Source organism: Phasianus colchicus, chromosome 8 (genome assembly GCF_987193195.1).
Source record: "Phasianus colchicus chromosome 8, bPhaCol1.hap1.1, whole genome shotgun sequence".
In the NCBI taxonomy this organism is placed as follows: Eukaryota; Metazoa; Chordata; class Aves; order Galliformes; family Phasianidae; genus Phasianus; species Phasianus colchicus.
Genome location: NC_143443.1, coordinates 22,724,160 through 22,740,874, shown reverse-complemented (window position 1 = coordinate 22,740,874; position 16,715 = coordinate 22,724,160). Strand labels below are relative to the sequence as shown.

The 16,715-nt window shown below is 62.3% G+C and overlaps 3 protein-coding genes across 7 annotated transcripts; all 3 read right to left on the bottom strand.

Annotated features, from left to right (window-relative positions):
- Nucleotides 1-737: 737 nt before the first annotated feature.
- Nucleotides 738-5,832, bottom strand: LOXL4 (lysyl oxidase like 4). Its single transcript, XM_031597675.2, has 14 exons — nt 5,345-5,832; nt 5,025-5,203; nt 4,735-4,946; nt 4,249-4,287; nt 3,933-4,158; nt 3,661-3,844; nt 3,391-3,545; nt 2,975-3,142; nt 2,666-2,828; nt 2,322-2,565; nt 1,959-2,074; nt 1,748-1,884; nt 1,514-1,625; nt 738-1,430 (listed from the first exon to the last, which is right to left on the bottom strand). The coding sequence occupies exons 1-14, from the start codon at nt 5,622-5,624 to the stop codon at nt 1,360-1,362; spliced, it is 2,286 nt and encodes a 761-aa protein (XP_031453535.2). The 5' UTR covers nt 5,625-5,832; the 3' UTR covers nt 738-1,359.
- Nucleotides 5,833-7,558: 1,726 nt separating this feature from the next.
- PYROXD2 (pyridine nucleotide-disulphide oxidoreductase domain 2) lies at nt 7,559-11,103 on the bottom strand. The gene is made up of 16 exons (XM_031597676.2): nt 10,957-11,103; nt 10,664-10,683; nt 10,380-10,473; nt 10,234-10,307; nt 10,001-10,147; nt 9,755-9,899; nt 9,581-9,642; nt 9,393-9,490; nt 9,124-9,265; nt 8,899-9,033; nt 8,743-8,815; nt 8,507-8,663; nt 8,271-8,425; nt 8,076-8,182; nt 7,870-7,990; nt 7,559-7,775 (listed from the first exon to the last, which is right to left on the bottom strand). Exons 1-16 carry the CDS (start codon nt 11,072-11,074, stop codon nt 7,693-7,695), a joined length of 1,731 nt encoding a protein of 576 aa, XP_031453536.2. The 5' UTR covers nt 11,075-11,103; the 3' UTR covers nt 7,559-7,692.
- A 1,001-nt stretch (nt 11,104-12,104) lies between these two features.
- HPS1 (HPS1 biogenesis of lysosomal organelles complex 3 subunit 1) lies at nt 12,105-16,553 on the bottom strand. Of its 5 annotated transcripts, none has more exons than XM_090145320.1 (18): nt 16,403-16,553; nt 16,172-16,309; nt 15,962-16,104; nt 15,644-15,752; nt 15,280-15,440; nt 15,096-15,198; nt 14,908-15,012; nt 14,726-14,798; nt 14,566-14,633; nt 13,947-14,114; nt 13,700-13,876; nt 13,565-13,632; nt 13,362-13,484; nt 13,224-13,288; nt 12,986-13,131; nt 12,747-12,860; nt 12,571-12,653; nt 12,105-12,306 (listed from the first exon to the last, which is right to left on the bottom strand). In XM_090145320.1, the coding sequence occupies exons 1-18, from the start codon at nt 16,505-16,507 to the stop codon at nt 12,144-12,146; spliced, it is 2,112 nt and encodes a 703-aa protein (XP_090001446.1). In that variant the 5' UTR covers nt 16,508-16,553; the 3' UTR covers nt 12,105-12,143. The 5 variants fall into 5 exon arrangements, with proteins under 5 accessions (XP_090001446.1, XP_090001448.1, XP_090001443.1 ...); XM_090145322.1 differs by having other exon boundaries at nt 14,726-14,795; XM_090145317.1 differs by having other exon boundaries at nt 12,571-12,860.
- Nucleotides 16,554-16,715: the final 162 nt, after the last annotated feature.

The following is a 16,715-nucleotide window of genomic DNA, read 5'->3' as shown; positions in this document are numbered from 1 at the left end:
GCAGGCCCTAGGCTGTGATGTGGGCTGCGCTCCCCACCCGGGGGCTTCCTGCTCTGCCCCCGGGAGTGGTGCAGGCAGCTGGGAACTGCCTTTCCCCCAGGGCTGCGGCGCTCTGTGTATCACCTCAACACCCCAAACCAACCCCTATATCCCCTGCAGGGCACAGAGCCTGTCCTGCCACCCCAGAACTCTTAGGGCCATCGTTTGTGGGGCTCTTATGCCCTCATCAGCAAGTGTGGAACAGTGCTATGTGTCACCTCTGCCTTGCCCTGGCCACTCCATGTCCCTTGGCTGTCCCCAGTGCAGTGGTAGAGGAACTGGTCACGACCCTGCACTGCGGCTGCAGGCCCTGCTGCCAGCTGGACTCCATCTCAGCCAGGTGGCCCAGACAGCGGAAAGTTTCAGGGTGAGAGGATGCTCTCACATGGAAAGCATCTTTCCGCTGTCCGGCAGTGAGCAGAGCGGTTTGGCGCAATGAGCCTCCGTCAGCACGCGCCTTGCCACGGGCTGCACTTGGGGCTACTGTCCCGTGGCCCCTCCACGTGCCGGGGCCAGCACGTGGGGACCAGTCTTGGTTGCACGGGGCAAGGCAGGCGATGGAAGCCCTATCTATGTCCTGCATTGGTGCGTGGGGGTGGGGATGGCATGCAGGCAGGAAAGGGTGGCAGCACCTGGTGGCTTGTTGGATAAGATTCTCATTTATTTCCTTTAAAAGGGGAAAGAAACAGAGCAGGGGCATGTGTCCCCACCCTGTCTGCAGGATCAAGGGCTTCCAGGGGCAAAGTTTCTCCATCCGTGCTCTAGAAATGCAGGGAGCTGCCAGGAACAGCCTGGGAAAGCCCAGCGTGGGCTGCACAGTGGCGGCTGGGGGCTGGCTGCCGGCCCGCTTTGCCGCAGAGCTGGCTGCCCTGCTGTGTGCATAGGGTCAGCCGGGTCAGGGACAAGGTGCCCCAGCCTGTGGGTACTGCTGGCCAGGAGCCGGGGCTGCCTGGCACCAGCCCCACAGGGCAGCATGGGAACTGGGCTGGGGGGTTAGCAGGGCACTTCATATCACCACACAGCACCCTTGTCCCATTGCACAGCACCTTTATTGAGGACATAACTAGTGCATGGGTGGCAGTGCCTGGGGCCAGGCAGGCTGAGGTAGTTGTCCGGGGGAGGCACCGGAGCACTGTAGCTGGGGTCGCCCCGGCAGCATGGGGCTTGGCCCCTGCACCAGCCATGATGCTCATCTCCATCCTCCATGGCAGCAGAAATAAATAGGGCAGGCGTCGAGTCCCTGAGCTCAGGCAGGTGCTGCTGCAGCCAGGGCAGGGGCTGGGGTGCCCCTGGGTGTGGGGTTGGGGGAGAGACGGTGTCTTACACCAGGTTGTTGGACAGACGCTCACGCCGCTCCATCTCGTTCACCACATCAGCACCATAGGCATCACCTGGGGAGAGCGGAGGTATTGGTGGGGTCAGGACGCATGGCACCCTCTGTGCGGTCACCTCCTAGTGCCCCCACCCTCCTTACTTGTGTGACAGCCATGCATCCAGACACGCTGCCCATCATACTTGCACTGGCACCGCAGCACGTTGTTGGAGAAGTCTGACTCAGCCACCTCGTGCTTGGGGTTCACCACCACCTGGGGAGGGCAAAGAGCAATGGGGCTGGGGGTACCTTGCCTGCTGCACCGCACCTCCATGCCAGCATTGCCAAAGGTGCCCAGCCCTCCTCTCCCAGCGTGGGGTCCCTCCATGCCAATACCTGGAAGGTGTAGCTGCCTGGTGGCACATCAGTGATGTCGATCCACTGGCAGTCAATGTCGTGCCGGTAGGTGTCCCAGCAGCCCACACTCACACCCTGCTCCCCGAAGTTGGCACAGGCAAAGCGACGCTGCAGCCCTGGCGATAGAAGGGGGACATAAGGGATGGTGGAGCTGGGGGTGCTGCCCTGCCCCACTGCTGGTGCCACCTACCCTCGGGACAGTTGGTGTCCTCCAAGCAGAAGCTGGCCTTGTGCCCCTCGGCCACCTTGGAGCCGTTGAGCGTCAGCAGGTCATAGTGGGTGAAGACCTCGATGCTGTGGAAGTGCCTGTGGGGACAGGGGGTGAGTGGGGACAGGGCAGGACGGGCAGCACCTAGAGAGCAGCTCTGCGCAAATTACAGCCTTGTATCCAAATAAAGCCCTAATGACAGTGCCGGCCCGGATGCTGCTAATTACTCTGGGCGGGACGGTTTCTGCCAAGGATGGGGGCTGTATAGGAGGAACACAGCCAAGGGAGACGGAGCTGCTTGGATCCTCTGGTGCCCAGCCTGGCTTCAGGACGTGGGAGTCTCACCGGTGGCACTGATGCCAGGTCCAGGCGTGCCGTCCCATTCGGGGTCGGAAATCAGCCCTGCCCAGGTTGTGGATCTGGGAGGAGAAGCGGAGCAGGCGGCGGTGGCCGTAGGGCCACTGCATGGTGTCAGCAGAGCGGGACAGGCAGCGCTCCTCGTGGGCGCAGTACAGCAGCCCCAGTGGGCGATCTTCTAGGTAAGCTGTCTCCTGCACCAGCTGGGCATTCATCACCAGATCCGGGGCATCTGGCACAGAGGAAACAGAGCTGGTGGCCTCTACACTGCCACCCCCTGCTCTGTGCAGATTTAGGTCCCACCAGGAGGATGGGTACCTCTGGGTACTCACGGGTGGTGCAAGTGACCCCTGCTGAAAAGCGTCCCCCACCAGTGGGGCAGTGCACGGGGCCGTGGCGCTGGCACTGCTGCAGGGCCAGCTCTGTGCCCGTGCAGCGCACCCCACTCATCAGCACCTGCAAGGCATCGGGGCTGCCTGCCCAGTACCAGGTCTCCTGGCAGAGAGATACACAATGCTCAGATCAGCCCTCATCTGCCCCGCCAGCTCCCAGCACCACTACCAGCACTACCAGGGCTTGAACCCATGTGCCACAGGGCTGTCTCGTATGCCAACACATCCCGGCACACTCATGATGCTCACCTGTAGGGCATGGCTGGCAAAGCCCAGCCCCAGCTGCCTGCAGACCACCATGGCTTCGTTGAGCCCCCACTGAGCTCCACACACTGCACCCCACTGCAGCTTGCCCTGCACTGGCACCAGCACCTCCACAACACCCTCCTCAGGGCTGCGGCCCCCAGCCAGGCGCACCTGTGTGCAGAGAGGGGCTAGGACAAGGCTGCTGTGGGGCAGGAAGCCCTGTGCATCCTTCATCCCACACGACCACTTTCAGCGTGTCCTGCAGACCCCACATCAGTGTGGCTTGAGTTGCTGTACTTGTCCCCATCCCCTTGGGCTGCTCCAAGCATCCACAGTAGGAAGGGGACTAAGGGCTCCGCATGGAGAGGTTGTGCAATGCGGCTTTGTGTGGAGGGCTGTACAGTAGGGCAGGGGCTCACCTGGCTCTTGAAGTCCATATGGGGTACATGGCAACGGACGGCCGCATCGTCATCATGCCGACACCCACTTTGCTCACCGTCCTGGAAGCGGCACTCACCCAGGGAGCGCTCATGGCCGACGCAGCGCACCTCACTCATGTGGATGGGCCCCAGGCCTGGAGCAGAGGGAGCACTCCTGCCTCTGTGCCCACTCTGGATGCCCCTGCACACCCCCAGATGGGGGGACAGGAGTGGCTGGGGGAGGGGATCCTTGCCCTTCATCCACCTCACCTTGACCCATCTGTGCTCCCAGAAGCGCCTGCCTGGCCGTGCCGTAGCCCAGCTGCCGACACACCACACTGGCTGCTGCCAGGTCCCAGCGCCGGCCGCATACGGTGCCCCACTGCCCGTGGCGCAGCACCTCCACCCGGCCCTCACCAACGTGGGCACCCGCTCGCAGGCGCACAGGAAGACCCTGGAATGAAGAGCAGGCACTCAATGGGTGCTGCCCAGCCCTGGGTGTCTGCCTTGGGGTTGGGGCACGGGGCCGTGCCAGGGCTCACCTTTCCCAGGGAGGCTTTGCGGGGAGGTTTCTTGCCCCTGTTCTTGTCCTCCTGGAAGGTAGGGCCGGGCACGCAGCTGACGATGGCATGCATGCCGCGGGGACAGGCATGCTGGCTGGGGGCTGGAGGAGCCAGCTGCGTGGGGCAGCGTGACAGGTGGGACTCTGTACCCCGGCACTGCACACGGTGCACCCAGAAACTGTTCTTCTGGCTCAGGTTCCTCAGACTGCCAGGAGAGAGCAGCAGGAAGAAGTGTAAGTTTTTTCTGGGAGAGGGCTCCTGTGCTGGTGCTCCCTGCCCAGAGCTTGAGCCCTACCTGGAGCTGGGGTCCTTCAGCTTCATGTTCCAGAGCTTCCTGCAAAGAGCAGAGCCAGGAGGTTTGAGGGCTCAGCACCGCTGCGCCCCTATCCCTGCCTTCCCTGGCACTCCACTGCATGATGGGGTTCTCTCCTCAGTGACAATCTTGTGCCAAATCCTGCTGTACTGCATGCCCAGGCAGAATTACAAGACGCCTGGCACTGGCAGGGGCTCATTATGGGCTGTATTTATAGCCCAGCATAAGGCTCGGCTCTCTTATGTCTGCACCCATGCAGCACAGGGCAGAGCAGGGGAGCATCCTACAGCCCCTGACTGTTGCTGAGCCCAAGTTGAAGCCCCGAGGAAGGGGACACAGGCATGGACACGTGCCCCATGTCCCCAGCTACAACTGCACCACTTCACCGGCAGCCTCTCTCCACCATACCCCAAGTCCCCATGGCACATCCATCTATCCCTACCCCATGGCACATCCATCCAGCCCTACCTGTAGAAGCTGGTGTTGACACGCTTCTCGTGGGGGAAGCCCAGTGTCCCACACACTACGCGACTGTTATTCTGGGTCCAGCCGGCATCGCACACCTGTCTCCAGAGCCCGTTGTGCTTCACCTCCACCGCTCCCTCCATCACTGGCACGCTCAGCTTAGCCCGTGCCAGGATGGGTTTGATCCGCACCTCCTCCAGGCTCAGCCCTGGCCCCTGTGAGGTGGCCACAGTGGGTAATGAGACCCACCCTTGACCCCCAATCATCTCAATGGATGCACAGCCCCTACTCACCTCTCCCAGGGCAGCAGGGGCTGATGTCAAAGGGGAATCACCGTGCAGGCGCTGCCCTGAGCACACCACACCGGCATCCTCACCATGGTGGCAGTCACTCGTGCCCCAGCCGTTGTGGGCGCAGTCAGCTAGGGAGACCTCACTGCCCCCACACTGCACATTGTCTAACCAGATGGGACCTGGGGGTATGGAGAACTAGGGGTCACTATGAAGACATCACCCGAGACCCAGTGGGTGCCCCCACGCTTCCCCCCCGCAGCATCACATGCAGGTTTCCCCCAACAGCTGCTATCCCCCCACCCATCCCAGCTGCCCCCTACCTTCCCCCTGGCCGTAAGTAGCACTGTGGGTCCAGGTGATGGCTGAGGTGTAGCCCAGCTGCCGGCAGGCGACGGTGGCCACGTGGAAGTCGAAGCCATCATCACACACGGTGCCCCAGCGGCCTTGATACAGCACCTCCAGGCGGCCCTCCCCAGCCGGTCCCTGAGGCCCTGCCAGCCGCAGCTGCACCTCGAGTGGCTCCTGTGTGCTGGGAGCCACCTGGCACAGCACCAGCACCAGCAGGAGCAGGATGGGTTTCAGACCGGCCAGCATCACCATCGCAGCTCTGAGGTGGGATGCCTGGGGACAGCCCGACACTGAGCCCCTGGGGAACACAGTGTCAGGGTGCAGCTCTCCCGTGCCTCACAGCATGGTAATGATGGAGCAGTGTCATGCCTCCTTGCACAGCAGTAACATCCCTGTCCCTGCCCTGTACACAGCTTGCAGTGACCTCTCCCTGAGGCTCAGCCCCACATCCACATGCTGTGCACAGCCCCTACCCCACACTCAGTGGGTGGCCAGCAGCCCTAAGCTCTGCCCTTATTGCTTCATGCCTATGCTCTTGGCTGTGGGTGGGGATCCCACAGAACCCCCTTGTTCCCCACTTTAAACCCATCGCCTCTCCCTTCTGCATGCAGCCCCCATCTCCAACCTTCTTCCCCTGCATCCCTACCGGCAGCACCGGGAGCTGCTTCCCTTTCCCCCCCACTTCACCCCCGAGATACCTCAGCCCCTGGCACTCTGGCTGTCGATGTTGGCTCCAGCCGCCCTCCAGCAGCTCTCCTGCAGCCGAGCACCGCCTGCTTCTGCTTTTATGGTGCAGCCGCCCCGGGTGGGGGCCCACGCAGCCCAGCCCAGCCCAGCCTCGGCCCCCCCCTCCCCCCCCCGCGCACACGAGGCTCAGAGCCCAGCCCTGCACCCTGCCCAGCCAGAGCCTTGCTCTGAGGCAAAGCAGCTTTTGGGGGCTCAGAGCATAGGATGCTGAACCTGCTGCCCCCTGCCCCGAGAATGAAGCCAGGACCCTAGGATGGGACTGTCCCCCCACCCAGCATTCACGGCATCATGGGGCCGGCCCCCAGCCAGGCAGAACATGGGGCTGCTGCATGCATCACCCCAAAAGGACCCCCTCCCACGTGTGGTGCTGCAACGGTGCCAGGACTTGGGGTGCACAAAGGACAGGGGAGGGGGCTGTGGGGGTCCCCAGGCGCTGCCTCCCCCTGGGCAGGTGCAGGGGGTGCCCCCCCCACAACGTGCCCCGGGAGCGACCGTGGGATGGGGCCGACAGCGGTCCCCGGAGCAACCCGGCGTGGGATGGGGATAAACAGGAAGCGCCCGTGCCCTGGTGGTGGCCACCGGCCGGCCAGGAATGTGCCAGTGGCCACCGGGCTGTTTGTTTGGAGTGAAAGCAGCCGGTTCCTGCCGGGAGGAGCCAGGAACAACACGGCCGGGAATAGCCCGTGAGCTCATCGCCACGTCCCAACAGAGCCAGCAGCACCCCGGCACCCCACATCCCCACACCATCCCATCAGCTCTCCCACGGCTGCGGCTGTGCCCTGACGCTCGGTGTGAGCGCGGCACGCCGGGGCGTCCCCCCTTGTTGTCACCCCCGGGTTACAGCGGGCACCAACACCTGCAGCTCCGTGCAGCAGCTAAAAATAGGGCTCTGCAGCAGGGCAGCCCCGTGCGCGGGAAGCTGTGGGCAGCGGGGCGGGCGTGCGGGGCTATTCTCAGAGGAGTGCGGGACTATTCCTGGCCGGTCAATATTGATTCAGGCGGTTCAGGTGCAGCGGCACAGCCCGGAAACGCCATATTTAGGGCCCGGCAGGAGGAGAGGCCTGGAGCTGAATTGGGAGCATTGTCCCCAGGAGGAAGAGGGCAGGGAGAGGATGTGAGCTCTGTCATTGCTGCGCGTGGCTCTCAGCAGCAGCACGGGGCAGGATGGTGGGAGCACGGCACACCCCAGCAAGGGGCTGGCTGTGCCCATTCACCACTCAGTGACACGTCTGTGCCCTACACGAGCAGAAGCAGTGTGGGCGGCCCTGCGCAGCCCATGCTGGAGGGCATAGGATGTGCTCTGCACTCAGGCCCCAGGGTATCACAGACCAAAGGGCACAGAGGGCTGCACAAAGGGCTGAAAAAACGCAGAGAGAGTTATAAATGCAAAATCCATGGCTGGGTTTATTTCTGTGGATGTCACAGCACTGGGACACCTCTTGGGACACTGCACCAGCCTGTACTGCCCTGATCACAGGGGATGCTACCTTGCATGCTTGGCTTGCAGCGTGGATGGGAAGCAGGGGCCACTGGAAACAACTGCAGCCACATGCCTGTGCAGGCGAAGTCAGTTTCACCGCTGCCACCGCAGGCGCCTGAAGTCCCTGAGGACCACCTGGGCTGCATTGCGTCCCGCTGCGCCCATCACACCTCCCCCTGAAAGGCAGCAGGAATGGGGCTGCGCCACGGGTCTATGCCTGTCTATGTAGCCCTATCTTCCTCCTGCAGACCCATTCTCAGCCTTGCTTACCGGGGTGGGCTCCACTCCCACACAGGTATAAGCCTGGGACCGGGGACTGGTAGGTTGAGTAGGATGGCGCTGGCCGGGTGAAGTAGAGCTGGTCCAGAGACATCCCTCCATGAAAGATGTTCTGCAAAGAGAGCCCACGTGTGTGCAGTGTCTCTTACCCAGCTGGCACAGGAATGATGCTCAGAGTCCAGCCCACTGGCACCCACCCCTCCAGGCAGCCCAAAGATCTTCTCCAGGTCAGGTGGTGTCAGGATGTCCCTGCCAATGACGGATGCCTTGAAGCCTGGGGCATAGGCTTCAATGCAGTCGAACACTATGGAGGAATGGAGACATTGGTGGCTCTTCCATAGGCAGGGACTGGTGCTCCAGGCATTATCCTGCTCCATGCATGCTTTACACACCTGTGTCTGCATAAGCATTCCGAGCCTTCTCGTCCCAGGGCTGTCCACCCACCAACTCATACGGGGTGTACTGGGTGAAGAGGGACACAACATGGCAGCCTGGAGGGGCCAGCCCTGGGTCCAGCACTGAGGGGATGCACAGCTCAATCATGGGCCTGGAGGAGTGAGACACAGCCACACAACATCCCCCAACACCACCAGGGCGGTGGGCAAGGGGGGAGGTGGACACCTCCTACCTGCTGGAGGGGTGCCCTTGGGCAGCCTCGGTGTAAGCCTGGTGCAGGAGGTGTGTGCCCTCACAGTTGAGGTGGATGGAGCAGCAGTGGTGGGGCAGAGGTTGGTTGTCATGGGTGTTGGGGGCAGCCAGGAAGCTAGGGAGCTGGTCTACCGCCACTTGGATGGAGACCATGGGGTGCATAAGTGCTTCAAGCATGCCTGAGAAAGGATGGTGAGGGTGGTTCCTTGTCCTTACCATTGATTTTGGTGACAGGGGAACGTGTGTCGAGCTGCTGGATCCGCCGCACAAAGTCCTCTGGCAGCTGCTCCTGGGATGGAGATGGCACTGCGGTGATGGGGTGACCCAGCTGGGGGGTGTGACCCTGTGCCAAGTGCTATGGTGGTCCCATACCTGGGGGGTGAGCTCCAGGAAGGTGAGTTGGGGGGAGGCGTTGGACAACACCACTTTACTCCTCACCTCCGTCCCGTCCTGCATCATGACGCCCTGTGCCTGCCCATCAGTTCCCAGCAGAACGCGGCACACAGCCTTGGCAGAGATGAGGGCACCTCAGTCAGTTCATCCCCACAGCCAGCAGCAGACATCCCACAGCACTCACCAAGCCCAGAACCCCCATACCTGCTCTGTAAAGATGTGAGCACCATGGGTGGCTGCAGCGCGGGCAATGGCTTGAGACAGGGCCCCCATGCCCCCAGCCACGTAGCCCCAGGCACCACGTTGCCCCTCCAACTCACCCATGACGTGGTGCAGCAGCACGTACCTGTGGATCAGCCAAGGGGATGAGGTCTGTCCCCTGTATGTGTCCCCCATGGCGAGGATGCCCTTATGAGAGCTCCAGTGGCCAGCATACAGAGTCACAAGTCTCAGGGAAGGGATGGGACCCTCACCCACTGCCAGGGGTGTGGGGGCTGCTCATGGCCCCAATCACTGCATCTGTTGCCAGGGTGGCCTTCAAGGGCTCTGACTCAAACCAGTGATCCAGGATCTGGTCCAGGAGACAAGGAGAGGCTCAGGGGTGGGCTGTGGCTGTATCCCTGTGAGCATACAGTGAGGTGCCACTCCTGCTAGCACGCACCTTGGAGATCGGAGCTGTCAGTACCTCGTAAAAGTGGGGCAGCTGCCGCCCCAGTGCCAGCCCTGTCAGAAAAGGCAGCTCCAGGACCTGCATGGCTGGACCAGGAGATGGCCACCAGGGCCCGGTGCTGGGCCAGCCACCATCACCATGGGGGATCCCCATGTCTCCACATACCTGCCTGCAGCAGGGGCCACAGGGCACGGAGCCTCTGCAGCAGGGAACCCTCCCCTAGGGCAGTTGTATCTGCAGGGGGGGCATCCAGCAGCGGGTTGATGGCAGACACCAAGCGCCCCATAAATACCTCATACTTAGGGTAAGCCTGAACGGGGACAGAGAGAGGCCAGAAGGGGATATCCCATCATGCGCATCCCTACTGCTCTGCTGGGCAGGGGGCTCCTAGGCCAGGCACTGTTCCCATACCTGAGCATCCTTCTGGGAAAACTGGGCGATCTGCTGCTGGGTCTGGGCCATGTCATGCCCCATCAGCAGGGAGCGGGGTGGGCTCCTGTCCTCCAGCAGCGGGGTGAAGGAGTAGGGGTCCCGCGGCAGCACCCTCAGGCCATGCCGCTGCAAGGCATGGGGTCAGGATGGAAACTGCAGGGATGGCAATGCAGCAGGCTTGCCCTGCCAGCATGCCAAGAAGGCAGCAGTACCTGCAGCTCCAGCTCTGCATAGATCTGTGGGCGCAGCAGGCTGAGTAGATAGGAAGCCCGGGAGAACTTAAAGCCTGGAGAACATGGGGTGGTGAGGCTTGCACAGGGTAGGTAGTGGGCAGGAGGATGCGGGGCATGTGGGGTACCTGGCACAATCTCCTCGGTGACAGCCGCGCCGCCCAGCACATGGCGTTTCTCCAGCACGGCCGTGCGCAGCCCTGCCTGCTGCAGATAGGCAGCCTGTGGGGAGCGTGTGTCACACTGCGGGTGGCATGTGTCCCTTTCCTGCACATGGTGACCCCATCCCCTCACCAGGGAAGTCCCTGCTTCCCAAACCTCTGTAGGACCCCCAGTCCCAGTATTTCCTGTAGACCCTCCTCCCAGTGCCGCCCCCAGGGATGGAGGTGAGCGCTCTGCTGTTGGTACTCACTGCCACCAGCCCGTTGTGCCCTGCAAGGAGAAAGGGGGGTGAGCCAGGGTGGCCCCATGGCACCCTGCCACTCACAGATGTAGAGCACCCAAATAGCGAGACTCTGGGCATGAAAATGCAGGCATCAGCAAGCATCTTCTCCATCCCTACATTCCTGGGCCCCAACACATCTCAGCTCTGCTCAGACCCCTGTGCCAGCAGCAAACCAGGGAGCTGCAACACGTGCCCATCCATCCAGACCCACACACAGCTGGGGGCTGCCCCACCCACACCAGCTCCCGGCCCCGTGTTACCTGCCCCAATCACCACGGCATCATACTCTCGCTGCAGCTTTTCTGTGGTCCTGCTATGAGCCAGGCGTTGTCCCCACAGCCCATGGGCAGCACAGCCTGCACAGAGCCTGGCCAACATTTCTGTGCCGTGCTGCTAGCTCTTGGACTTTGCTTTCACAGCCGTGCTTCTCACGGGGTTTCCAAGCACGGGGTGGGGACAAGGGCCCAGGGCAGAGGAGGCCTTGGCATGGGGCTGGACACTGCATCTCAGGGCTTGTGGGAAGTCCGGGCAGGAGACGACGTCTGCAGCTGAAATTCAGCCAAGCTTTGCCTGGGGCACGTGGAGTGGCTGGGGAGAGTGGGCACAGCCCCACTGTCAGATTCTGCCTGATGCCTGCAGCCCAGGGAGGATGCATGGATCCACAGCAACAGGTTGGATGGGCAGTCACTGAGTGCTAAAGGGAAGGGGCGTGCAGACCCTCCATAGCAGCTGGGAAAGGGACAGCCTAGGGCTGAGCTTGGCTCTGGCCCCAGAGCTTTGCTCAGTGGGACAAATTCCTGCCCAGCAGCACAGGGCAAAGGCCCTGCCATGGTCCAGCACTCCCCAAGCCACAGTGCCCAGCCCCAACTGTGAGGGACAGCCGGAAGCCCTGGAGCAGAGAGCTCAGAGTGCTTGCACATGCACCAACAGCAGATGTGTCTGGAGGACACATGAACTGCCTCAGCTGCACCACGTGCTGGCACTCAGCTCAGCACCAATATGCCCAGCAGCTGCACATGGGCAGGGGGTGCACAGGATGCACCCCACCTCCCCAGGCTTGAGGACCTCAAACCTGCAGCCCTGTGCTTAGGGGTGCAGATAGGGGCACGAGGTGTAGTTTGCAGTGCAGATTGGCTATGATGCTTTGTTCTCTGGCCAAAGCCAGGCGGCGAGGCCAAGTCAACACTATAAATCCAGCTTTGGAAATGCGCTTTTCAACAAGCCTGTGATTTGCCAAAAAGCTCTCAGCCCCACTCCCAGCCTGTCCCAGGAGGCTGCTGGGCGCTTGCCAAGAGGGAGAGGGGGAGAGGCGGGCAGTGCAAGCCCTGACCCGACTGCATGACGGCGAGGCTGCACGTGGCTGCCTCCAGGCACAGTCCAGCTCACGCGCACCCCCTGAAGAAGCAGCACGAGGAACACCCACACCCGCTTTAATCCCAGTCCCAGCTCAGAGCAGGGGGATGCGGGAGGGCTCCCAGAGGCGCTGGGCCAAGTTGCAGGCCTGCTGGACCACCAGCTCGGATGGGATGATGCCCAGGTGCACAGTCAGCAGCTCATAGCACTTCACCACTTCCGTCTGCTGGTTCTTGCTGTAGTAACGCAGCAGCTTCCTAGGAAGGAAAGGCAGAGATACTCTGCAGGGTATGGCACTGGCTGTGCCCCTTTGGAACCAAATTCCCCTAGGAGGCCTCTGGCAAGAACATCCACCCCTGCTGGCCCACAATCACAGCACCAAGCTGGGAATATGGGCTGTGCTGTCCAGATGGCACTGTAGCACTGGTGTCACTCTGCTGCCCCTGGTTCCCCCAGGCACACCAATGCGCATGGGATGCTCATTTCAGCATGCTCCCCATCTCCTCTGCCCAATTGCTCACCTGTAGTAGTCCCCTGCCAGCATCCCAATGGGCGCAGAGTCATCAGAGAGAACCGGCACCTCCATCACCTCCAGTTTATAGCCCTGGGGATGGATGACAGCAGAGGTCAGGGTTGTGCCAGGGAAGGGAGGGACAAGGAGCCCAGTGGTGTGGGCAGAAGGGCTCAGCCCACTTACCAGCTCATTCTCAAACCAGAGGAAGTAGGAGCAGCAGTAGTCACCATCCTGCAGCATGAGGGTCGTGTAGCCCTTCTGCAGGTACCGCCGGGCCAGTGCAATCAGGGACCACACCTAGGGGAAGGAGGGCATTCCACGCCTGAACACAAACCTCCATCCTTGCCCCCTCCCATGGTCCGAGCACAGCCATCAGCACCTGGAACCACAGCAGCCTGACCCAGGCTCTGCAGGATCACTACCTTGCTCCTGACAAACTCGGCGAGGGGCCCCTTGCCCAGCTCTGAGCTGGACCTCTCTGTCACATTGAGCGACGGTGCCATCATCTGTCCAGCTGTGCGGTCAACATAGATGAAGTGCACCAGGCCAGGAAAGTCCTCCAGGTATGTGAGGCTGGTTAAGGGTGTCCAACCTCTTTGGTACCCTGTGGAAACCTCCCTCTCTCCCTCTCACCCCATCCCGGCCACAGGGACGGATATGACACCATGGTGATATTGCGCCTGCTCTTCACCAGCAGGAAGTCTCGCCAGTCCAGCAGCTTCTCCCTGCGAGCAGAGGTGCAATGAGCAGCAATGAACATCCCCAGCCGCAGGCAGTCTCTGTACCCCTCAGCCTCACCTCATCAGCTTCTGGGCTCGGTCCCGCAGGCCCTGGGACAGGCTGTGGCTGGTGGGGGTGAGGAAGAGCTGGCGATATACAGAGCAGAGCTGTCGCTTCACAGTGCCTAGCACATGCAGCAGCCTAAGTGGAAGGAGTCCAGCTTTGGAGTCTGCATTCAGGCAGAGCAAGGATCCCATATTCCCCAGCTGCCTCATACTCACTCCAGGTTGCTCCCAGCCTCATTCCGGGAGAATATCTTGTTCTTGAATTCCACCCAGGCGTTCTGCAACTAGAGATGGGGCTCAGTGTCCAGCTACAAAGACAGCAGGATGAGGTCCATGCATTCCCACACCCACCTGCATGTCCTGCCCACTCAGCTTCTTCACAAACTTATCCATGCGCTGCCGCAGCTCGGCCAGGAAGGGGTGGGCATGGGGGGCTCCCACCTCCTGCCCCTCTTCCAGCTTCTTCTCCAGCACCAGGAAGCCATCCAGCAGTTGGTGCAAGGTGACAGCCACATGGCTCGTGGGGCCCTACCATGGAGTAGAGATATGGGTCAGGCAGGAGCTAGCCCAGCCCTGCTCCCCTCACCTTACAGCTCACCTTAGTCAGGAGTACAAGGGAAATACCAGGCCACAGCGGGAGACAGTGCATGGTGTGTGGCAGTAACAGGCAGCTGCCATCCCGCAGGTTGGCCTCCAGGAAGATCCTTCTGGGGTTTGAAGCTTCTGGGAGCAGAGGGCCCAATGTCTGGAGCAGGTCCTCTGCCATCTGGGCAGAGAGGAGAGATGCTCAGCCCCTGCATCATCCGAGGGACGTGGTGATGAAACCAACATCCTGAAAGCTGCAAATACCCCGCAAGAGCAGCAGACAGAAAGGAGGCTGCTTGCAGTCAGCAAACACTATTTGCAGAGACCAAATGCTTGCAGAGTAGTGCAGGGAAGAAAGCAGCCCAGAAACCCTGAGGCAGCAGAGGGAGACACCAGACTGCTTTCAGAGAGCCTCAACCCTGTGTCACTGACATCAATGGGAACGCTGCAAGCAGTAACCCAGAGCTGACACACTGTCATGCACAACACAGGGGATGTGCCACATGCCTCCACAGGCTGGGACACTCAGCCATAGCACAGCAAGGGAGATGTAGTGAGGACCAGAGATAACAAACAGCACCAGGATAGGTTGGGAAGGCGTGGATACAGGTGGAATCGTCACCCATGCTCACCTGGACATCTGCAGCATCTGCATCCCCATCCCCCACCAGCTCAAGGCTCTCTGACCAGCTTTCACTGCCTGCAAGAATGCAGCAGCTCCACTCTCCCTGCCAGTCCCCATGCAGCCCCAAACCTCCTATGGGGCAGGGCACTGACCAACCCGGCACTCACCTGTGCTCTGTCTGCCCGGCGAGGGCTCAGGTGTATAGTAGACTTCAGGTGCAGAGAGATCATCAGTGTCCTGCTAGCAGGAAGGGTTGGCTCAGCTGTGCAATGACTGCAGGGCAGCACCGCCAGCATCCCACACTGCAGCTCTGAGCTTTGCAGCCCGTGGGGCTGCCACCCACTCTCACCTGATCATCTGACTCCTTCTCTGTAGCCCCGTGGGAGCTGGGGTTGCTCACGGGGATGCTCTCACTTCTCTTGGGTCCCTGTGGCAACACCTCCCCTGCTGTGGGCTTCCAAGAGGAAAGAGAGAAAATCAAAGCCTGACCCACAAGATATCATGCTCCAGAGACACCCCAGCCCACTCCCCCCACACCTGTGGGCTGAGCTCCTCCTCGGCACTCTGGCTGGGATACAGGTCCTGCACCAGGAGGATGAGGGTGAGCAGGTCAGCAGGGCGGATGGAGCTGGCATTGCGGCTGTGAGATGGAGAGCAGAGGGGTCAAGCAGGAAGGCCAGCAGCTGTCCTGGGAGGGTACTGGAGCCAGGACCAGGCGCACCTGGAGTAGAAGGCCAGCAGCTTGGTGTGCACCAGGAGAAAGGCGTGTCCCACCTCATCCCCACCACGCTCAGGGCTGGCATTGATGTGCTGCACCACCTGCCTCTCCAGGAATTCGATGCACTGCTCACACAGCTGAGGATGGATCAGCCGCTCCACCGCCTGAGGTGTGGGTTGGGATGAGGCTGCTGAGCCAGGCAGATGCAACCGCACAGCGCCAGGGCAGGGCTGGGCTGCTCCTGGCATCACAACCTGGAGGCTGCCCGAAGATCCCCTCTAGGAGCCCTTCTCCAGGATGCAGCATCACCCACTGCCAGCCTGGAGGAAGCCCTGGGATGTGCTCAGCAGGTCCCAAGAAACATTACCTCCACGGCAAAGCTCTGGTCCTCCTCCCGCAGGCGGATGTATGTCTCCAACAGCCCCCTCAACAGGCTCCAGCTGCGCTCCCGGCGCTCTGAATCCGCTGGCCGCAGCCTGTGATGGCCACAGAGCGTGAGCCATGTATGAGATGCCCCAGATGGATGGGCATCCCAAATCACCACGGCACTCCAGGAAAGGGAAAGGAGACGGGAGTCTCACTGCCAGGGGACACCACCTACAGGATATGCACCCACCCTCCCATCTCGGCTGCTCGCCCAGTATCCCCGTGCCCCAGCCCGCGCCGGCTGGCGCTCCCTGCTCACTCCTTGCGGATGAGGTGGGCATCGAGCGTGACGAGGCCGCAGTGAGCCTCCACCAGGCGCCGCAGCACGAAGAGCGTCCTGCGCAGGTCGTCCTCGCTCTCCGTCCCGTCGCCGTTCACCGCGATGTACAAGCAATCCCCGAACTGCAACCGGCAGCGGGGTCAGGGCACAAGGCTCGACCGCTCCCCAGGTCCCCCGGCCCGGCCCTACCATGTGCAGGACGTGGAGGTGCCGCCCGCGTTCAGCCCTGAAGCAGGTGTAGGTGTCCGACAGTTTCTCCAGCAGCGCGGTGCAGGAGATGATGAGGGGCGCGAACAGCGTGTTGATGCTGTCCTCCAGCGCCGGGCCCTGCGGCACGCGCCCGAGTCAGCGTCTCCGGGCCCCGCGAGCCACCCCGCCCGCCCCCCCGGGGCCGCCCCGTCCCGTCCCGTCTCATCCCACCTGCGCGGCGGTGGCGGCGGGCGGCCGCAGCCGGCGGAGAAAGGCGGCATCGGCCCAGTAGAAGAGCAGCTCGGCCGCGGTGCTGGCGATCAGCACGCACCGCATAGCCCGGCTCGGCCCCGGGACCCCGCGGCTCCGCCCGCCCCGCGCCGCTTCCTGCTCCGCCGCGCGTGACCGCCGCGCCCACGCGCGCAGCGCCTCCGGTGGCCCGGCGCGGCCCTGCAGCGCGCACCCGGCCGCGGGGCGCCCCGCTCCGGTTCCTCTCTCGCCCCGCTCCGGTGCCGCCCCGCGGCGAACAGAAGAGGCGAGCGCG

Coding starts and splice junctions, on each gene's coding strand:
- PYROXD2 (XM_031597676.2), bottom strand. CDS start 11,074: ATGTTGGCCAGGCTCTGTGCAGGCTGTGCTGCCCATGGGCTGTGGGGA. Junction 10,148..10,233: donor ATGCAGAGCTGGAGCTGCAG/GTACTGCTGCCT, acceptor CATGCCTTGCAG/CGGCATGGCCTGAGGGTGCT. Junction 7,991..8,075: donor TCTTTGGGCTGCCTGGAGGG/GTGGGTGCCAGT, acceptor CTCTCTTTGCAG/AACATCTTTCATGGAGGGAT.
- LOXL4 (XM_031597675.2), bottom strand. CDS start 5,624: ATGGTGATGCTGGCCGGTCTGAAACCCATCCTGCTCCTGCTGGTGCTG. Junction 4,159..4,248: donor CTGAAGGACCCCAGCTCCAG/GTAGGGCTCAAG, acceptor CTCTCCTGGCAG/TCTGAGGAACCTGAGCCAGA. Junction 1,431..1,513: donor GATGCATGGCTGTCACACAA/GTAAGGAGGGTG, acceptor CGCTCTCCCCAG/GTGATGCCTATGGTGCTGAT.
- HPS1 (XM_090145317.1), bottom strand. CDS start 16,507: ATGCGGTGCGTGCTGATCGCCAGCACCGCGGCCGAGCTGCTCTTCTAC. Junction 14,634..14,725: donor GCCGGGCAGACAGAGCACAG/GTGAGTGCCGGG, acceptor GCATTCTTGCAG/GCAGTGAAAGCTGGTCAGAG. Junction 12,307..12,570: donor CTGGCAGGGGACTACTACAG/GTGAGCAATTGG, acceptor TTTCCTTCCTAG/GAAGCTGCTGCGTTACTACA.